This window comes from Balaenoptera physalus (assembly GCF_965194825.1).
Source record: "Balaenoptera physalus genome assembly, chromosome: 14".
Classification (NCBI taxonomy): Eukaryota; Metazoa; Chordata; class Mammalia; order Artiodactyla; family Balaenopteridae; genus Balaenoptera; species Balaenoptera physalus.
This window is the reverse complement of record NC_138893.1, coordinates 55,245,583-55,262,866: the sequence shown is the minus strand read 5'-3', so window position 1 is coordinate 55,262,866 and position 17,284 is coordinate 55,245,583. Positions and strand designations below refer to the sequence as shown.

General features: G+C 48.0%; 1 protein-coding gene across 50 annotated transcripts in view; it reads right to left on the bottom strand.

Moving 5' to 3' along the window:
* The window catches only part of SORBS1 (sorbin and SH3 domain containing 1), a 243,276-nt gene that overhangs the window by 96,253 nt on the left and 129,739 nt on the right, over positions 1 to 17,284 (bottom strand). For 28 of the 50 annotated variants that reach the window (XM_082423545.1, XM_082423591.1, XM_082423594.1 and 25 more), the window contains 4 exons: positions 16,453 to 16,548; positions 14,256 to 14,384; positions 4,847 to 4,873; positions 4,617 to 4,729 (listed from right to left, as the gene is read on the bottom strand). In XM_082423545.1, the coding sequence (XP_082279671.1) occupies positions 4,617 to 4,729; positions 4,847 to 4,873; positions 14,256 to 14,384; positions 16,453 to 16,548 (365 nt within the window). The remainder of the gene's footprint in view (positions 1 to 4,616; positions 4,730 to 4,846; positions 4,874 to 14,255; positions 14,385 to 16,452; positions 16,549 to 17,284) is intronic. The other 22 variants (XM_082423578.1, XM_082423570.1, XM_082423572.1 and 19 more) reach the window with 3 other exon arrangements.

Sequence of the window (17,284 nt, the reverse complement as noted above, 5' to 3'; positions counted from 1 at the left end):
TTTAAGCAAATCCTCAGCTTAGACTCTTCATGGCCCGTACATTTTTCCTTGCGGTAAAGCCAAGGAGTGAATCCTACTCACCTGGAGAGGCAGGCCTGACTCTCTTTTACATCACAGGCAGGCTGAGCTCAGCCCAGGTGCTAAGTCAGGTTGACACGAGTCCTAGGTTGACCTGTACCCTCTGAGACCTCCTGACCCAAGAAGGGTGCCCAAGGGTTAAACGCCAGCGGAAGAAGCCCCAGAGGCCCCAGTTTTCTCCAATCCTCAAAGATTTTCCTCTTTGTACCTTCAGCTTTAAAAGTTTAAGTTCCCTCCAACTCTTGAGTGTCTTCCATTCTTTTCCCTCAGGAAATGGAGAACTGGAAGAATCATCGTTAGTTGTTCACAGGAGGCAGTCGTCTTAACTGAGTCACTAAGATTTAGCACTCAGTTCCATAAGCATAACAAATTAAAACTCACCAAGAAGAGAATGCTAAGGACTTAGAATCCACACGTGCTCTTGTCTCAGAGGAAACAATTTGATGGAACTAATTATTAGAAGGAAGACAGGCATGAGATTAAAAACATGCAGTCTCCCATTTTTGATGCACCCAGAACAAAGAGACCAGGCAATGAAGCATTTGACTGGATTGGACTGTGCCTGTTTACCAAATTCCAGACCATTCCTCATTCCCATCCAGCCCACCAGGCACAGACAATCCTAAAAGGGGGTGATCAGCCTCAGGCTCATGGTTTAAGCCCAAAGCTCTGGTTCCAGGCTCAGAGCTAGAAAACTGTAGTTCCCATCTCATTCCCTCTCCCTCAACACAGCCCCGAGCTCCTCCCTGGGTCTCAGCGAGGCAGAAGGTCAGGAAATGGGGTAAATCTCCAGATGATCCTCATTTCAAGGAGAGCCACCTGTCCACCTGTGGCTCAACCGGGAATCAGACCATAAGATAAGGAAAGTTTATTTTCCTAATGTTATGGACTGGATGTGTGACCCCTCAAATTCATAAGTTGAACCCCTAACCCCAAGTGGTGGCATTTGGAGATGGGGCCTGTGGGTGGTAATTAGGGTTAGATGAGGTCTTGAGGGTGGGACCCCATGATGGGATAGGGGTCCTTATATGAAGAGGAAGAGAGACCAGAGCCCTCTCTTTCCACCAGGTGAGGACACAGTGAGAAGACAGCTGTCTACATGACAGGAAGAGAGCCCTCACCAGGAACCTAACAGGCTGGCACCTTGATCTTGGACTTCCCAGCCTCCAGAGCTGTGAGAAATAAATGTTTGTTGATTAAATCACCTGCCTTTGATATTTTCTTATAGCAGCCTAAGTTAAGACACCTCGATTTTCTTCACTGGCCCCTATCTTTAAAGATAGCCCAGTATGAGAAGAAAATGAGAACCTTCCACTAAATTGCACAGGTAAGGTATATTAGAGTTTGGTTGATAAATGGTAAATGGATTGTGACTCCAAACTGGGAGGGTGCAAGGGTGTGGGCCTATTTGTATTTTAATTTTTTTTTTTGTGGAGAGCAGGCAGCAAGGGGAAGGGACGCTAGTGAGGGTAAATAAGTGAGAATAAAGTTTGAGTCTGGACTAGAATATCAACCCAGAGACAGTAAACAACCCATCCCTCAGCAAACTAGGTTAACTTGACGCCTATCCTTTCCACAGGGTGCCCAGGACACTGCCAGTGGAATGTGGCCGTGTGTACCAGCCAAAAATACAAAACGTATTTTCAGTCATTAGTAAGAGCAAAACCATCCAGATGTACTCTCTTGGTTTCAGTGAACTTAGGCTGGAGGTTGGGGTGTACTCACAGACTAAAATGATGCTCTCTAGAAACAAAACACTTGACCAAGCACGCACCAAAGGGACCGCAGGTAAGTTGATGATGGTTGCCAGGGAGGTAAGTAAAAGGCAATTTTGAGTTAGGCTCAAATTTACTTTTACTTCGAGCTCAAGTGTCCCACATGTGATTTCTTCTTGCCCAAAGACAGAAATCGGTTTCAATGACTTTTTAACTTAATTTGGCTGTGGCCATATAAGGTGCTAGGGCTGCATTATTATATCAGGCCTGAGCCTTCCCAGGGCTCTGACCCTGTAGAGAGGACGCTTCCCCAGAGTGTTGACAACGCACTCAGAGCCAAGGCCTTCCTGTCCTGGAGCTCCTTTTAGCCCTAGAGAAGGAGGGGGACAGGCACAGTCACTTTACATGGAAGGAACTACTTTCTGTTTTATTGTAAACATTGTGGGAACCATATAGGTAGTTGGCATTCCTCCCCAGCTGGCTACTAATGAAATTCCATTTATCTTTTTAGAAGATGGGGTGGTGACAAAAATGGGGCTGCTTGAAGAATCTGACACGTTCCTAGTATGTACAGTTCCAGAAACTATCAAGCCCTGCCTCCACTGGGGATCCCCAAGATGACGCTGTCAGAGAGGGGAAAGCCCTGATTCCGTGTCGCTGCGGGTGAGGAGAGCAGGGCAGCAGGAGGAAAGGCAGATGTGGGAGCACCAGGAGATAGGATTCCCCTCTGGCCCGTGTGTCCTCGGACTCCAACTCAATCCTTAGGAGGAGATGCTAGGCCTGCAGGGGTCTGAGAGCTGTCTTCATCTGAAACCAAGCCAGAGCAGTCAGCAGCCCAGCCCACCTTGGCTTTGCCTAAGCCAGCGTATACTTACAGCTCTGGCAATGGCTACAGAGACAAGAAGTCATTTATTGCTTTCAGAAAACGAAATCTATGACCTAAAGCCTCTTGAAAGTTGGATGGCCAATTTTACACTGAATATACAGAATAACACCTCTACATCAGCAATATGCCAGGTATCCTTTCAGACACCCAGGTAAAAAGAAAATTCTCGGATAGTGACAGATGAGAAAATGCATACGCTATTCGTAGGCCATATTACAGGATGAATATCTTTGTTATGAAGCTCAACCTTACAAACTCCTTGAGGGCAATGTTTACACAGTGATCCAAACACAACAAATGCTCAGTAAAGTTGCTGTAAGTACATGTATTTAAAGGGGATTTTTATTTAATTCACACGCTGTTAAAATTCTCTCTGTAGAAGAGCTATTTAAGAAGCCAAAAGGAATTAGTGAGCTACCCTTTGGGCTAAGTCCCTGATAGTGGAAGAGGATGTGATTCTACACTTGCCTTGAATTAATCAGCACTATTTCCTACCCTGGATATAGAGCCAACTGTATCCAACCTGGAGAACGCCAAGAAGGAAGTGTGCCTGCCACCAGCAGCGGACTTAGATGCTGGGAAAGGTCTTAGAAACAGGGAAACTATGGCCAGTCATTTACCAGACGACAGACCTCCCACATCCCGAGTCTAATGAGGACTTCAGGAGGCCGGGCCCATTCACAGCTCCTGGCCCTGACCAGCGGCCCTGCATGCACGTGGGAGTAGCTACAGGAGACAGGCCATGGTAGGGGCGGGGAGGCTGAGTAGTGCTGCCTTGGCACACGATTCAGCAACCTCCTCTAAGCCTGGGAGACAAGGGTCTGCAAAGGGGAAGGAAGGCATCATCTCGGACTTGGTTTCATTCCAGGGACGAGCGCAATTTTATGTCCTCACGAGCAGAACCCAGAGGATTATCGGAGAAGGGGGGTGGGAACAAGGAAGGCCTGCGGATTCCCCGGGCTCCTTGCGAGTTGTGGGAGCATGTGCACCGAAGGCAGGCGGGCGCAGGGAGGTGGACTGCATAGGGAACACATTTCTGCCGCATTTCTTTGAGCAGCGCAGCTCTTTTTAAAAGAAAGGATTGCTCTCTTCCATGGATATTACTCCGCTATATAAAAACACTCTTCACAGATTGCCTGAATTAAAACAGGGTCTATTACTTTCGTCAAGATGGCGAAGTAGGGAAGTCCCTGGGCAGTCCCGTGGTTAGGACTCCTCGCTCTCACTGCTGAGGGCCCGAGTTTGATCCCTAGTTGGGGAACTAAAATCCCGTAAGCTGCACAGTGCAGCCAAAAAAAAAAGGCAAAGTAGCAACAGGAAGGGGAAGAAAGAAAGATGAGGAAAACAACTTAGGGGGAAAACTTAAGCAAAATTATTCCTACTGCAAGTTGTACAATGTGGGGTACACTTTCTTTTGTAGGGTAGCGCTAGGCAGTGTAAAGCCCGCTGTACTGCCATTCTGACTTCCGCCTGCTTCTAGGCTGCTGGATTCCGAGCTGGCCACAGCTCCCTGATCTTAATCTGTAAGGACGGAGCTGCTGAAACTCTTACAGCCTCAACACGAGCAAATTAATGAAATAAACACAAGAGTGCAGTCCCCTTTTGAATATTATGCTCTAAAGAGTTTTTATAAAACAGGCTCAGACCTTTTTCCCACCTGGCATTCCCTCTTTCAGAACATTTCCACACACGTTTCAAACCTACGGAATGTTGGGCTTATGCTTCTGATACCCTGGTACAGACCAGCCTCATCCCATACATCTGCTTCCCTTGACCCCAACTTCTCCCTAACTCTGGTCCTCCCGGGGCTTTTTCAGAGTTGGCCAAAAGTGGGACTCAGAAGCCAGTCCATCATCCAGCTGGGCGAGCAGGAAGTCACAAGTGCAAGCTAAACGACTCAAGAACAGTCCCCACCCCGCCCTTGGGCGCCCGCCTACCTGAGGCTTGTCGGAAGGAAGGTTGGGATGCACACTTCGGTAGCCCTTGGCAACGAGTGGAGAGGGCTGGGCGTTTCCATTGGCATCAGCATTGGAAGGAAGCCTCCACTCATCTGAGAGATGAAAAAAAAAAAAGAAACCCTCACTCACAGGAACACTCCCTGGTTCCCCTCTAATTGAAGGGTTCCTGGTGGAAGGCAGGGACAGAAAGGATGCAAGAGAAACCATACCTGCTGAGGAATTCTCTGACTCCAGAACTACGTGTGGCACAGAAAGGATAAAAACAGGAAGGGGGGAAAACAGAAATGGTTACGTTTGCAGGAAACAAGCACATACTGCACAGAAAGACGAAACTCCAGCACCCCGTTGCCTGACACAAAATGCCCTCAGTCACGATGGCCTAATTACCATAGGAACCCACTCTAAACCATGATGTGCTCACAGGCGCTGACCTTTGAAAACACAAGGCTCACATTCACAGTAATGAAGAAACAATTGTTCTTGACATTCTTATTTTACAGACAAAAAGGCCACAGAACTCTCCTGTCCAGCCCTGACTCACTAACTTGCATTCCCCTTTTATAAGCCTGACGTTGGCCCAGAATGACCTCTCCTCATCAGCAGCCTGGGCTAATTAACAGACCCGGAGAGGGAGACATCGATAAGCACTTTTTCCATGGCTGTTGGTGCTGCGCAAAGGGGAGAACATGATTTAAGCCCAAGGTATCTGCTGTGATAAGGGCTTTTTTTCCTCCCTGCCTGCCTTTCTTCTTTCCATTAAACGAGCTACATAAACATTTCAAAATCTAATCACCCTGAGTTTTCATCATACTACAAGGCACCCTTGTCCCCCTTCAGCCAGCTACCACCCTGCCCTCCATCCATTGCCTGGCACAGCTCAGAGACCCTAAACCTCTCCTAACCTGACCAGCACCGCGAGGCAGGACGGCACAGTGGTCACAAGCTTGGCTGGGAAGGCAGCTGGACCTCAATTCACATCCTGGCTCCTCCACCTACGGGCTCTGTGGCCCTGGGCAAGTTATAAGCCTCAGTTTTCCCATCTGAAAAATAGGGGTAACGATATGCCTGCTTCATACGTGTTGTTTTAAGAATTAAAAGATATAATGCATGAGAGAAGCTTAGAACAGTGCCTGGCAGAGCTCAGCAATGTTTGTTATTTACCACCGTCTTCTGCATCATCTCTTGTCTCTATTCTCTATCTTCCATGTAGCCCAGGGGTTAGCAAACCTTTTCTGTAAAGGGCCAGTTAGCAAATACTTTAGGCTTTGACAGCCATATGGGCTCAGTCACAACTATTCAACTATGCTGTCGTAGCACAAAAGCAGCCGCAAACAATATCAAGTGAACGAGGGTGGCTGTGTTCCAATAAACCTTTATTTGTGGAAACTGGAATTTGAATTTCATGTAATTTTCACATAGCACATTCTTTTTCTTTCAACCCTTAAAACATAAAAACCCAGATGCAAGAAAAAAGCGTCCTCATGCTTTCTGTCCGATTGTGGCAGCCCAGATTGAAGAGGGAAATTTCTTTTGCAACTCAGAAGTAACCTTGTGAACAGTAAACCAAAGCCTGCTTTACTCCAAAGAAGAATTTGAGTTTACAAGAAAAGTATTGGAAAATTATTCCCCTACACCCTTGCCTTCTGATTGATTCCACTTTTAAAAGCATAAGAGCTAAGTCTAATTAAAGGCAAGCCAAAAAAAATTATATATATATATATATATATATACACACATATATATGTGTGTATACACACACACACACCTAATCCCTTGTGAACGGGCTGTACAAAAACAAGCATAGGCCAGATTAGGCCCAAGTGCCACGGTTTGCCAACCCCTCATGGAGCCAATCCCTTAATTTCCTCCTCCTCTCTGGTTGCCTCCTTATCTCACCCTATATAAAGAGGGGAATAAAGCACTGCAGCTCTCACAGCCCAAGGCTCCATTTCAATGTGGGTTCCTCAGGGATCAGAGATGGGCTTTCCAGATCGAACACCTTTCTAAGTGCCAGACGCTGTTGGCCACTTTTGCATATATTTAGTATTTAATTCAATGTACACAAGTCTGTGAGGTAGGTGATCACTCTGCTTCATGGATGAAGAAACAGAGAGGCCAATTGACTGGCCCAAAGTCACACAGCCAGGAAGTGATAAAGCAGTCGGCCCAGGTCTCCAGAATCAAGTGCAGCACTCTGTCCACCACCCACGGCCACCAACCCTGCCATCTGCCACAAAGCAGAGCCTACATTCCAGGGAGGTGGCGGAAGCCAAAGGGTGTCAGAGCAAAGGGCCAGGCAGGGGAAAAGGTTTCAAGTGATTTGCTTCCATGTACAGCAGTCTATCTGCATCGGAGTCACCAGGAGTGCTTGTTAAAACACAGATAGATCGCAGGGCCCCATCCCCAGAGTTTTTGACTCAGAGGAGAAGTGAGGCTTGAGAATTTGCATTTCTAACATGTCTCCAGGTTATAGTAAGGCTGCTGGTCCATAACCCAAAGGTCACTTTGAGAATCACTGACATAAATAATGTATACTCAAAAACATCTTTACTCTGGGAAACCATATCCATTTTTGCAAACTTCGTCCTCCTCTAAAACGAAGTTTTTATAACCTGCTTCAGTTGTACATTCTTTTAGCAGGTTGCCTGTCATATTTCTGCCACTCCCTTAGGGACAATTCCTAGATGTCTGTCTTCTTGTCCCAACCATATGGCTAGGAAATTTACAGGACTTGATTTTCACTCACATTACTGCGACGTACCAGCTCGTGCAATCAAGGACAAGCTGTTAATCACCCTAAATTTCACTGTTTCCATCTATAAAATATAATCCTTACCCCCACGTACACCTCACAGGGTTGCTGAGGTCAGGTACGTGACGTGTCCTAAAAGTGACCGTTTTTAAAGAGTTTTTATTGGAGTAGAGTTGATTCACAATGTTGTGTTAGTTTCTGCTATAGAGCAAAGTGAATCAGTTATACATATACTTATTTCCACTCTTTTTCAGGTTCTTTTCCCATATAGGTTATTACAGAGTATTGAGAAGAGTTCCCTGGGCTATACAGCAGGAAGAGTGACCATTTTAACACTCACTAGTGCATCCATCCAGATCCTGGCCCCGAGATTTCCTTGCACCCGCAGGCCTTCAGATACCAGGTGACACACTGTGGCAATGTTTCTCCTTCCTCCCCTGTATCTGTCACTTTCACTATCGCATCTTCCTTCCTAGGTTATTTCTAGTCCAGCTTTGTCAAGTCATTCTATCAAATTTATTTGCTTTACACACACGCACTAAATGTCAATAGGTTCTTTTAAAAAAAATTTTTTTTTATACAGCAGGTTCTAATTAGTTATCTATTTTATACATATTAGTGTATATATGTCAATCCCAATCTCCCAATTCATCCCACCCCCCTGCCCCCGCTTTCCCCCCACTTGGTGTCCATATGTCAACAGGTTCTGATGAGGGGCTATCAATAAAGGATGTGAACTTTGTACATGGATGTGGAGGCATGTTATTTTGTCTGCTCTTTGGCTGGGTTGGTTCTATTCAGGTGATGTTGGCACACAGATGTGTCGTGGAAAGCTGAGGAGAGTCTGCTCCTCCAAAACCCTTAGGTATCGTAAAGGGACTGTCATTGTGGCATCAGACAGCCTAGTTTGAATCCTGTTTTCCTCACTGCATATCCTGCAGCAAGGGACATAGCCTCATCTGTGAAACGAGAAATTTTCTCTCTCGTCCTAAGGACTAAGTGGAAGTATTTGGCATAAAGTATGTGCTTAGTAAGATCGGGATCCAAAGCATAAGGGGAAAAACATTTCCCAGACACAGCAATTAGAGCAGCTGACTTCTGCCATTTGATAAATAGCCTTAAGAACATAATATCCTCGGGAATCAACCCACTTTTTCTTCTCATTCCAAGTCTTAAAACTGTTCCCCTTACCCTGTCCCCAAAAAGGCAGTTCCCAGGACCCCTCAGAACATTCCTTTCTTATTTAAAAGAGCTGCATTTCTGACGTTTCATCCTCCTTCATCTGTTACCAAGTCTTCTGAACCTTGAAGGTTGGTAGCAGCCCAGGGCCGTTCGTGTCTGAGGGCGGCAGGTGAAATTTTATGTACATGATCATCAATTATTAACTCTTGGTTAGGGAGACTGTCAAAATGCTTCTCCCAATAAATGTTAGCTCAGAGCTCCCGAGATGGAGGAGGGCCTTGGAAAGCTGGGTCCCTCAGGAGGTTTTGCAGCCCTGAGGAGACCAAGCCTTTCCAGGAGAAGTTTAATTTTTTTTGCCTTATCTTTTCCTCCATCTATTCTTTATATACAATCTTTTCTGGCCTGTGGCCACAGCTTACTTATTTTCCTGTATCTCACTCTGTGCTAATTTCATTTTGGTCTGTTGTAAGGTTGTTTTGCTGATCACTTCTTGGGATCTCAGGACACTTTTCATTGAGTTAGATCTGTGTTTCCTGGTAGAGAATCCAAGAGTTAGAGGAAAGGTGTTAAAAGTGGGTCTAAATGGACTTGAGGATATGGGGAGGGGGTGGGGTGAGATGTGACAGGGTAAGAGAGTGTCATAGACATATATACACTACCAAATGTAAAATAGATAGCTAGTGGGAAGCAGCCACATAGCACAGGGAGATCAGCTCGGTGCTTTGTGACCACCTAGAGGGGTGGGATGGGGAGGGTGGGAGGGAGGGAGATGCAAGAGGGAAGAGATATGGGAACATATTGTATGTGTATAACTGATCCACTTTGTTATAAAGCAGAAGCTAACACACCATTGTAAGGCAATTATACTTCAATAAAGATGTTTAAAAAAAATAAATAAATAAATATAAATATACATTAAAAAAAAAAAAGTGGGTCTAAGAGCATTCCATATCTTGTTTAATTTTTATTCATGCTGTGTGGTAAAGAATTTACTCTTCCCCAAAAGGAGCTCTGGCCTTTGCCCTCTGGCTTCCAGGAGTTAATCTCTAAGCCCTTGGAATGTCATCCTGATAGGAGTCTTTGTGCTAAACCAATAATGTGACTTAGGTTGGGGGGCTTTGAGCTCAACCTCCTAACGGACTGGAGAGTGAGATGAACCACTTGGGCAGTGGATAACACCTATGTAATAGAGCCCCAGTGAAAACCATGGACACCACAGCTTGTATGACCTTCATGGTTGGCACTGCTCTGAGCACTTTCTCACACGCAGTGCTGGGAACTAACATGTCCTGATTCCACCGGAGAGGGACCACAGCAACTCCATGCTTCCTTCTTCCCCAGACGCCACCCTATGCACTCCTTCTTTTAGCTGATTTTAATCTGTATCCTCTCCCTGTAATAAACCGGAACTGTGGGTATAACAGCTTTCAATGGGTTCTTTGAGTCCTGCTACCAAATTATCAAACCTGAGAGTGGTTGTGGGAATTCCCTGACCTTGCAGTTGGTGTCACGGTGAGAGTCTTCTCTCGTGGGGACTTTTGCCTCCAACTACTTCTCATTTGGCCCCCTTTTCTCACACATGAGCTCACGAAAAAGACTCTTAGTTAATGGGGGTAGGGAATGTCTAACTATTTTAATGTCAATTTTCTTATCTTTTTGCTACTGTCATTTCTGGAGAGCAAATGTGAGGAAATGAGTTGATTGCAGGTCCAAGAATCTTTACATCCAGAGCTAACTTTGCAGTCAAGAATCAGGCAGGAAGGATGGGAGCCAACTGGCACAGAATAAGGTGTAAGTGTTGAACTGAACTTTGGCTTTTGAGTCAGAACACAGGGATTGATGGTCTCCAGGCCATACCAGACAGGAAGCTTCGTACAGCGCCCACCACCAGTTCAGGCTCCCTGTCTCCTCTTGAGTAAGATCACCGTGACCTGGGGACACAGGTGGAGTCACACCTGAACCAATAGGGCCATTACCCAAACCTGGCCAGGCTATTACACCAGGAAGCAGGAATAAGAGGCCGCTCTTGGAGGCCGGGAATCAGCAATAAGATTACTGTAGTTCTTTCCAGATGGTTCAGATCCCAAAACCTACGTCTACATTCAGAGATTAGGAGGGTGGTCAGGGATCCAGAGTCAAGCTACCACTGAGGGCAGGAGCCTGGAGGTTGGGTTTAAACTGGGCAACTCCGAGGGCTCCATCTGTCACTCCACCTCAGAGAGCATCTCTACCCTCCCCATGTTCACTTGGATGCCAGTGGCTCCCAAATCCACACCCTGGATTCCAAATTTCCAAATGCCTATTAGAAAATTCCTCCTAGAAGTCCTTCTCTTGCCAAGAAACTCAACACGTCAAGAAATGGAATCCAACATTCCTTCCAACTCCCCTCATAAATCCAGCATCTCCATGAGTGCCACATCTATTCTCCTAGTCAAGCAGGGAAGGCGCCTCCTGCTCAGCATGGAGCCCTACCTCTCCGCACTCCTTAAACACTGTGCCAAGCCCGGCCATTCCACTCTCCAAATACACTTCTCGCTTGGCCCCTGCTCTTCATTCCCACCACCACCACGCTGGGCCTAGACCCTCACGGCCTCTACGAGAAATTACTGCACGTCTTTAAGTGGCCTCCTGATCCGCAGTAACTAGAATGGTTTCCATTCAAGAGCACCTTGTACATGCCTGGCTCTGTGCTATATCTTGAGATGGAAGAGTTCACTGCATCCCAGCAACTCTATTAAGATCATCTCCAGTTTACAGATGGGGAAAGTGAAGCTCTCCAAGGTTAATTTGCCCATATTACCAAGACAGTAAGTGGTGGAGCTGAGCCTTGAGAGAGGACTGTGTGACTTGAGAGCAAGACCACCTCTCACAGGGTAAGGGAGCTGGAGCAAGGACTGGAAATAGGGGCCACCTCTGAAATGAGGGTGTCAAGGGGCCATATGGGGAAAGAAATCAGGCCACAGGTGCTGGGCAGTAACGTGAGAACGAAGTTTCCAGTTCAGGCAGATGATCAGTAACTTGGAGATCTACAGGGATGGAGGAATGTGGTAAAGCCAGGGAGCAAGGCAGAGAGGAGACAGCCAGAGCAGCAGGGGCACAGATGCTGGCCCTGGTGGTAGGGGAGAGACCTGGACACAATCTGACACCCACTATCTGTGAAGACACTGGGAAAAGGAAGCATGCCCAATCCTTGGCAAGAGCCAAGCAAGGCTCCCTGCCTCACACTTGGGCTCCCAGTGCAGGCTAGCACAGCTGCCTGCAAATGCTGCTGAAAACTGTTTCCATGAGGCTGGTCAAGTCTCAGAGGCTTGGTGTGGGCCAGCAGGTTGTCATCCAGAGGCTCAGATGGAGGGAGTAGGCAGGGATGAGGAGGTCTGGGGAGCCACACGGACCCAGCCAGAGTCAAGGGCCGGCAGGATGCTGGCCAATGACCAGTAGGGTAAGAGAACAAGATCTCTGGTCCTGAATGTCCCACCTCTGGAGGTGCATCCTCTTTTATCCTCACCTCCAGTGTGAACTCATTCCAGACTGTTGTACACCTAATCAGTGTAATTTCCCCCCACTCTACTCAACCCCAGCTTGTTCCTTTCCACCCAAACTGGCCTAGTGTACAATCCTGAATGTGTCCCCAGTGAATAGGGTTCTGTTTGTGTCAGTTTAATTCCCAAACTTCCTAAGTTCACAGAGCATTCTGGAACTAGAAAGGCTTGAAAACCATCTTTCCCAAGTCCCTCATACTTCATACGTGCTTCAGAGGTGTGACATACGTGTGGTCAGAAAGCATGACAGTGGACTGGGGCTCCACACCCGACTCCCTGGTTGGAACAAACTGCCTCTTGTGCTCACATGATGCACCAAAATTTCTCTCCCTTTTCTTCCCTTCTCGTCACAATTCCTGGTGACTCCCAGTGATGCCTGGCACCTATATGATGCAGAATGAATGTCTGCTGATTTGGATTCAATGACCTCTATTTATCTGGAGAAAAATAATCTACAAAGATTAATTTACTGTAAGGTGTGAATGACTGATAGCCATCCCCCAATCCTTCAGAGTATTTTCAATTTAAAACAAGATCTTTTTTAAATCCAAATTATCTGTTATAAATCTGTAAGATATAGAATTATCTGGGGACTAGAGAGAGCTTCCTTAAGTGCTCAAATCACTGCACCGGAGTGCAAACCTACAGACAGCAAGGTAAAGAATAACATTGGGGCTCTATGTTAGTGCCACGCTGTGACCACCAGGGGGAGCTCAAGGCTCCCTCTCCTCCCATTCACCGTTCCCATTCACCACCAGAGGAAGGGCCAGGAGGTTGATAGGTCATTTTATCGGGCCACGGGGCTGTAGGTATGGTCTTCCTCTTTAAATTATCCCTTAGGAGTCTCTCTTTCCCAGAGGTCCTCCAGCTTGGGAGATGGATCTTCCCAGTGGCCCCACCTCTCCTGGAGACCAGAGTGGCAAAGTACAGTAGGGCAAGAGGCAGGTATGGGTTCAGGAAAACAGAGCCAAGCAGCTACTTTCAAACTAATAGTGCTGGAGGCCACTCATGCCTTCCCCTGAGCCTAGGGAAAAAGAAGCTTTCCACAGGGACTGACATTACCAGAACGGGGCTGGTGCTCAAACCCTAGCCTGGCCTCATCCTTGGGCATCTGCCTTGGTACCTGTCACAGCTGGCAGGGAACAGAAAGAAAGTCAAATTTCCAGGATGCTGGGTACTGACCATCTCTATCCTGTATAATTCCATCTTATCACAACACACCATTCCCGACTGTACCAGAAGAGCTTGCATGTCTCTGGTCCCAAGGAAGTGGTCATCACCCCAATTCATTTTCTCTCCATTTCCTCCCTTCAAGATGGGAGAAAACTCCCATCCCCTACGGCAGTAGCTCTCAAATGTGGTCCTTGGACCAGCAGCATCAGCATGACCTGGGAACTTGTCGAAAATGCAAAACCTCAATGCAAAACCCCTGACATACTTCATCCTCACAATGACGCGGCGAGGCAGGTGCAGTTATCAACCTTATCCGACAGATGGGTTCACCAGGGTTGAGAGAGAGCAGCCATCTCATCCAAGGCTGCACAGCCAACAGGTGGTGGAAGCAGGACATGAACCCCATGTGTCGGATTCCAAAGTCCCAGGTGTCCACCTCAACACCGTGCTCCAGGCACCCAGGTTTCCCGAGGGGCGGGGGCTTCTGTCTCCCTCCGCTCCTAGTTTGCGTTGGTCTTAGACACGCCCTCCTGATCCTACTCCCTCGGGTTGCCTCCCTGCTTTCTGGGAGCTAAGGCCATTCAGCCGCCTGCACTTTTCACTCTCCCTTGGCTTCTTCCCCAGCCCCAGCTCCACCTGGATGGGCACAGCTGAGCTCCTAGAAGTGGGGATGGGCTCAGAGAAGCCAAGCCTGGAGGCCATCTCACCACTCCCTCCCCAGGCCCCTAAGCCATCTCCGTCCTCCTAAACTAGTCTGCAGAGCCGCAGACTGCTCACGCGTTCCGTCAAAAGCTAGAATAAAGTGGTCGCTGCCGTGCCTTTGCCTGAAGCAAGTGGGTACCTGTCAGTTTAGGGCAGTGATCACCACCCACCACAGAGACGAGAAGGAGCGCACTGTGCCAGGGGCCCCTGGGAGAATCGGTAGGCAGCCGACGGATTCCCACCCTTCCCCCGGTCTCCGAGGTAGCGCACCTGGTTTCCTTTCCTCTTGCGGGGTTTCCCGAGGGCTCACAGGGCTACCGCTTGGGATCTCCCTGTAGGAGGACGAGGCCCGGAGAGTCACTGCTCCCTTCCCAGTGCAGATTTTTGTAGGATCCGTGTCTACAAAGGAAAGACCCAAGAGGGAAGACTGAATCCCAGGCTCCTGGAGGATGAAAGCGACAGTCAGCCAGTAACTTGGTACAGCTGGGGAATGAGATGAACCTGGTTACAGACAGGCAAAGTCTTATGGTCAATGAAAATTAACCTGTGGATGGTGAAGAGGGACAAAGCGCATTTTCAGAGGTTTACCACCCATCATGAGGTTAGGAGGAAATGGAGGCAACAGTGAGTTCCGAGTCAATGGGTGCGTTACAATGTCAGCTGTAAACATTTCCAAATCAAAGCGGGTTGATTCCTTTTATTAAATGAAGTTTAAGTTGGTGAGCAGACTTCTGACCAATTAGTAAGGCTCAGTTCGAGAAAGAATTTATGAAAGATTCCTCAAGCTCCCACATCATCCTTCTTAAAAAAGAGCAAGTTGACAGCATAGGGAATTAGGTGGCGGTTCTGTAGAGAATCACTGCTCCATGCAGTACCCCAACGGAAAAGCAAAAGACAATCTCCTTGTATCAGCAAGCCAAGCCCCCCGCAGTGGTGAGACAGGATATGCTGCCTGGGGAGAAAGATCAAGGGCCAGAGCCTCACATTCTAAACTTAATGAAGAAAATCCACACCAAAGAAAACGACTAGAAACGCTAAATCCTTCAAGGAACAGTGTTCGCTGCACTTCCAGCTGAGCCTTCCCTGGGCCCCGACCTCTCCTACAGTTCACAATGGCCTAATAACAGACCCAGGGTATCTTTCAGAACCGCATGGAGAAGGATTTCAAAACAGGCTTCAAAAGATCTGGATGTTCATCCTCCAGGACAATCAGTGACGGGGAAGCAAGAAAGCCACGCAGACCACACAGCCCTAGGAGGTACACGTGCTGAATGTTTCTCTCTGTACAGCTGAGCTGAACTGAATTCCACAGTTTTTCAAGTTGCCCACAGCACAGCCTGGATCTTGGACCTCGAATTGTCATGACCGGGATTATGGGTAAAGTTTAAGGTGGGCATCGGGCAGGATGTGGGCTCAGATGTCCAACTCATCCCCATTCCTGTGCCAGGGCCAAGAGAAGCCAAGCCTCTTTGCTCCTCCTTTCCACTCTGGCAGCCCCCTTTCTGACAGCTCAGAACGATCATTAGTGTTACAGAAGAGGACAGATCAGCTGTCAGCACCTCTTGCACTGAAAGCGAAGCACGAAAACACAATGTACGGCAGAGCGGGCAGCAGCCTTGGAGAGCATCTGACTCGTCCAACCCTATCAAGAGGATAAGTGACTGATGTCACAGAACAATTGGCAAAATTGATTCACGGTCTTTTCAAAAGGGTGAGGGGCAAAGTCAAGGTCTCTTCCAAAGGGTGAGGGGCAAAGTGACAAACCCAGTCCATCCATAGTGTCCTGGATGCACAGCCAGATTGGCCCAACTCCTGAAAGAACCACCAGTGGGATAAAGAGCCACCTGGGCCTCACTCGTCTCATTTTGTACAGAAGGAAGCTATGAGCCGGAGCTGACGTCTGAACTGCACCCCCTTCCTTGGAGAGGAGAGGCAGGAAGCGACTGCAGGTGAGGTTCGGGGCAGAGGAGGGAGTGCTCAGAGAAACGGTCTTGCCAGCATCACAGAGACGCAGCCAGGTTTGGCATCTAAGGCAGCTGCTTCAAGTTCAGCCCAATTCAGAGACTCCCTGTGCAGCCACATTAGTTCTTGGGGACAGTGGAGTTTTAAATAAAGTCTTGGGAACCTCTAAGGGGAACCTAAGTCAACCAGGTGGCTCAGACCTACACCAGCTGGAATCAACGTTCAGCCTCTGGACTGACCTTCTCCTTAAGGGGGAGGGGCAAGGCACCTGTCAGTTCCTCTCCCCACTTGCCGGTGGCATGTGCACACACGCACACACACGCACACACACACCCACAAAGAAAGGAAACCAGCCAGAGAAGTGAAAGGGAGTGGCTCCTAAACATGCAAGGATTAAGCCTCCAAGTCTTTGTTAGAAGGAAAGAAGAAAGGATCATGCATGATCTGCTAACAATTTAAAAAAAAAAAAAAAAAAAGGAAAAGAAACCAACCCAAGGAGAGATACCTGGAGGGAATACTAGGCCTGAAGAATTTTTCACTGTCTTCACAGGGATTATTTTAACAGCAGAAATAGAGCGTGCACGTAAAGGGTCGGCAGTTGCTGAAAACACAAAAGGGTAAATGGTGCATCCAGAAAAAACATTTGGGAAACACTCAGGCAGTGGAGGAACCGGGCAGGGACAATAGGAGGAAGTCGCCCACACCAAAAGAACAATAGGAAGAGCGGTAGATGCAGTAACTCAAAATAACCTGCTTTCGCTCTTTAGAGTCCTGTACCAAGTCACCCGCACCCTCCCACGACCGTCCCCCAGATGCAGCTGATCAGTGTCTGTGCCGCCTGCCACACCAGGAGCTTGCTAGACAAAGAGATTTACAGAGACGCAGATGGCCTGGCAAATAGAGGAAGGGGAGAGCAAGCAGGGTCCAAGGGGACCCCTGGGAGAAGGCTAGGGTGTCTATGGTGGGGGGGAGGCTCCGGGGAGGAGAGTTAAGGCTCCCGTAACTCCAGAGGAGTGGAGGAAGGACAGGGAACAAGTTTGGGGGCTGCCTGGTCCTTTCAGCCATCACAGCCGCTTCTCCAGGATCGTAACTCCTGGGGTCTTGTGCCTGTTCTGACAACCACAGCTCTCTGGCCCTGAGCAAATCAGAGGCCCCATCTGTTGGGCAGCAGATGGTCTACTTAAACCCATCCTTCCCTGGGCAAGAGGTTGCCAAGTGTCCAAGTGCCTGCTCAAGACTCTGGGCAGCACTCAAGCGCAAGGCCCAGGGTGCTGACACCAGCTGAGCTTTGAGAGCTGGGATACTGCCTGGGATGTGGGTGAAGGCTGCTGTCCTCA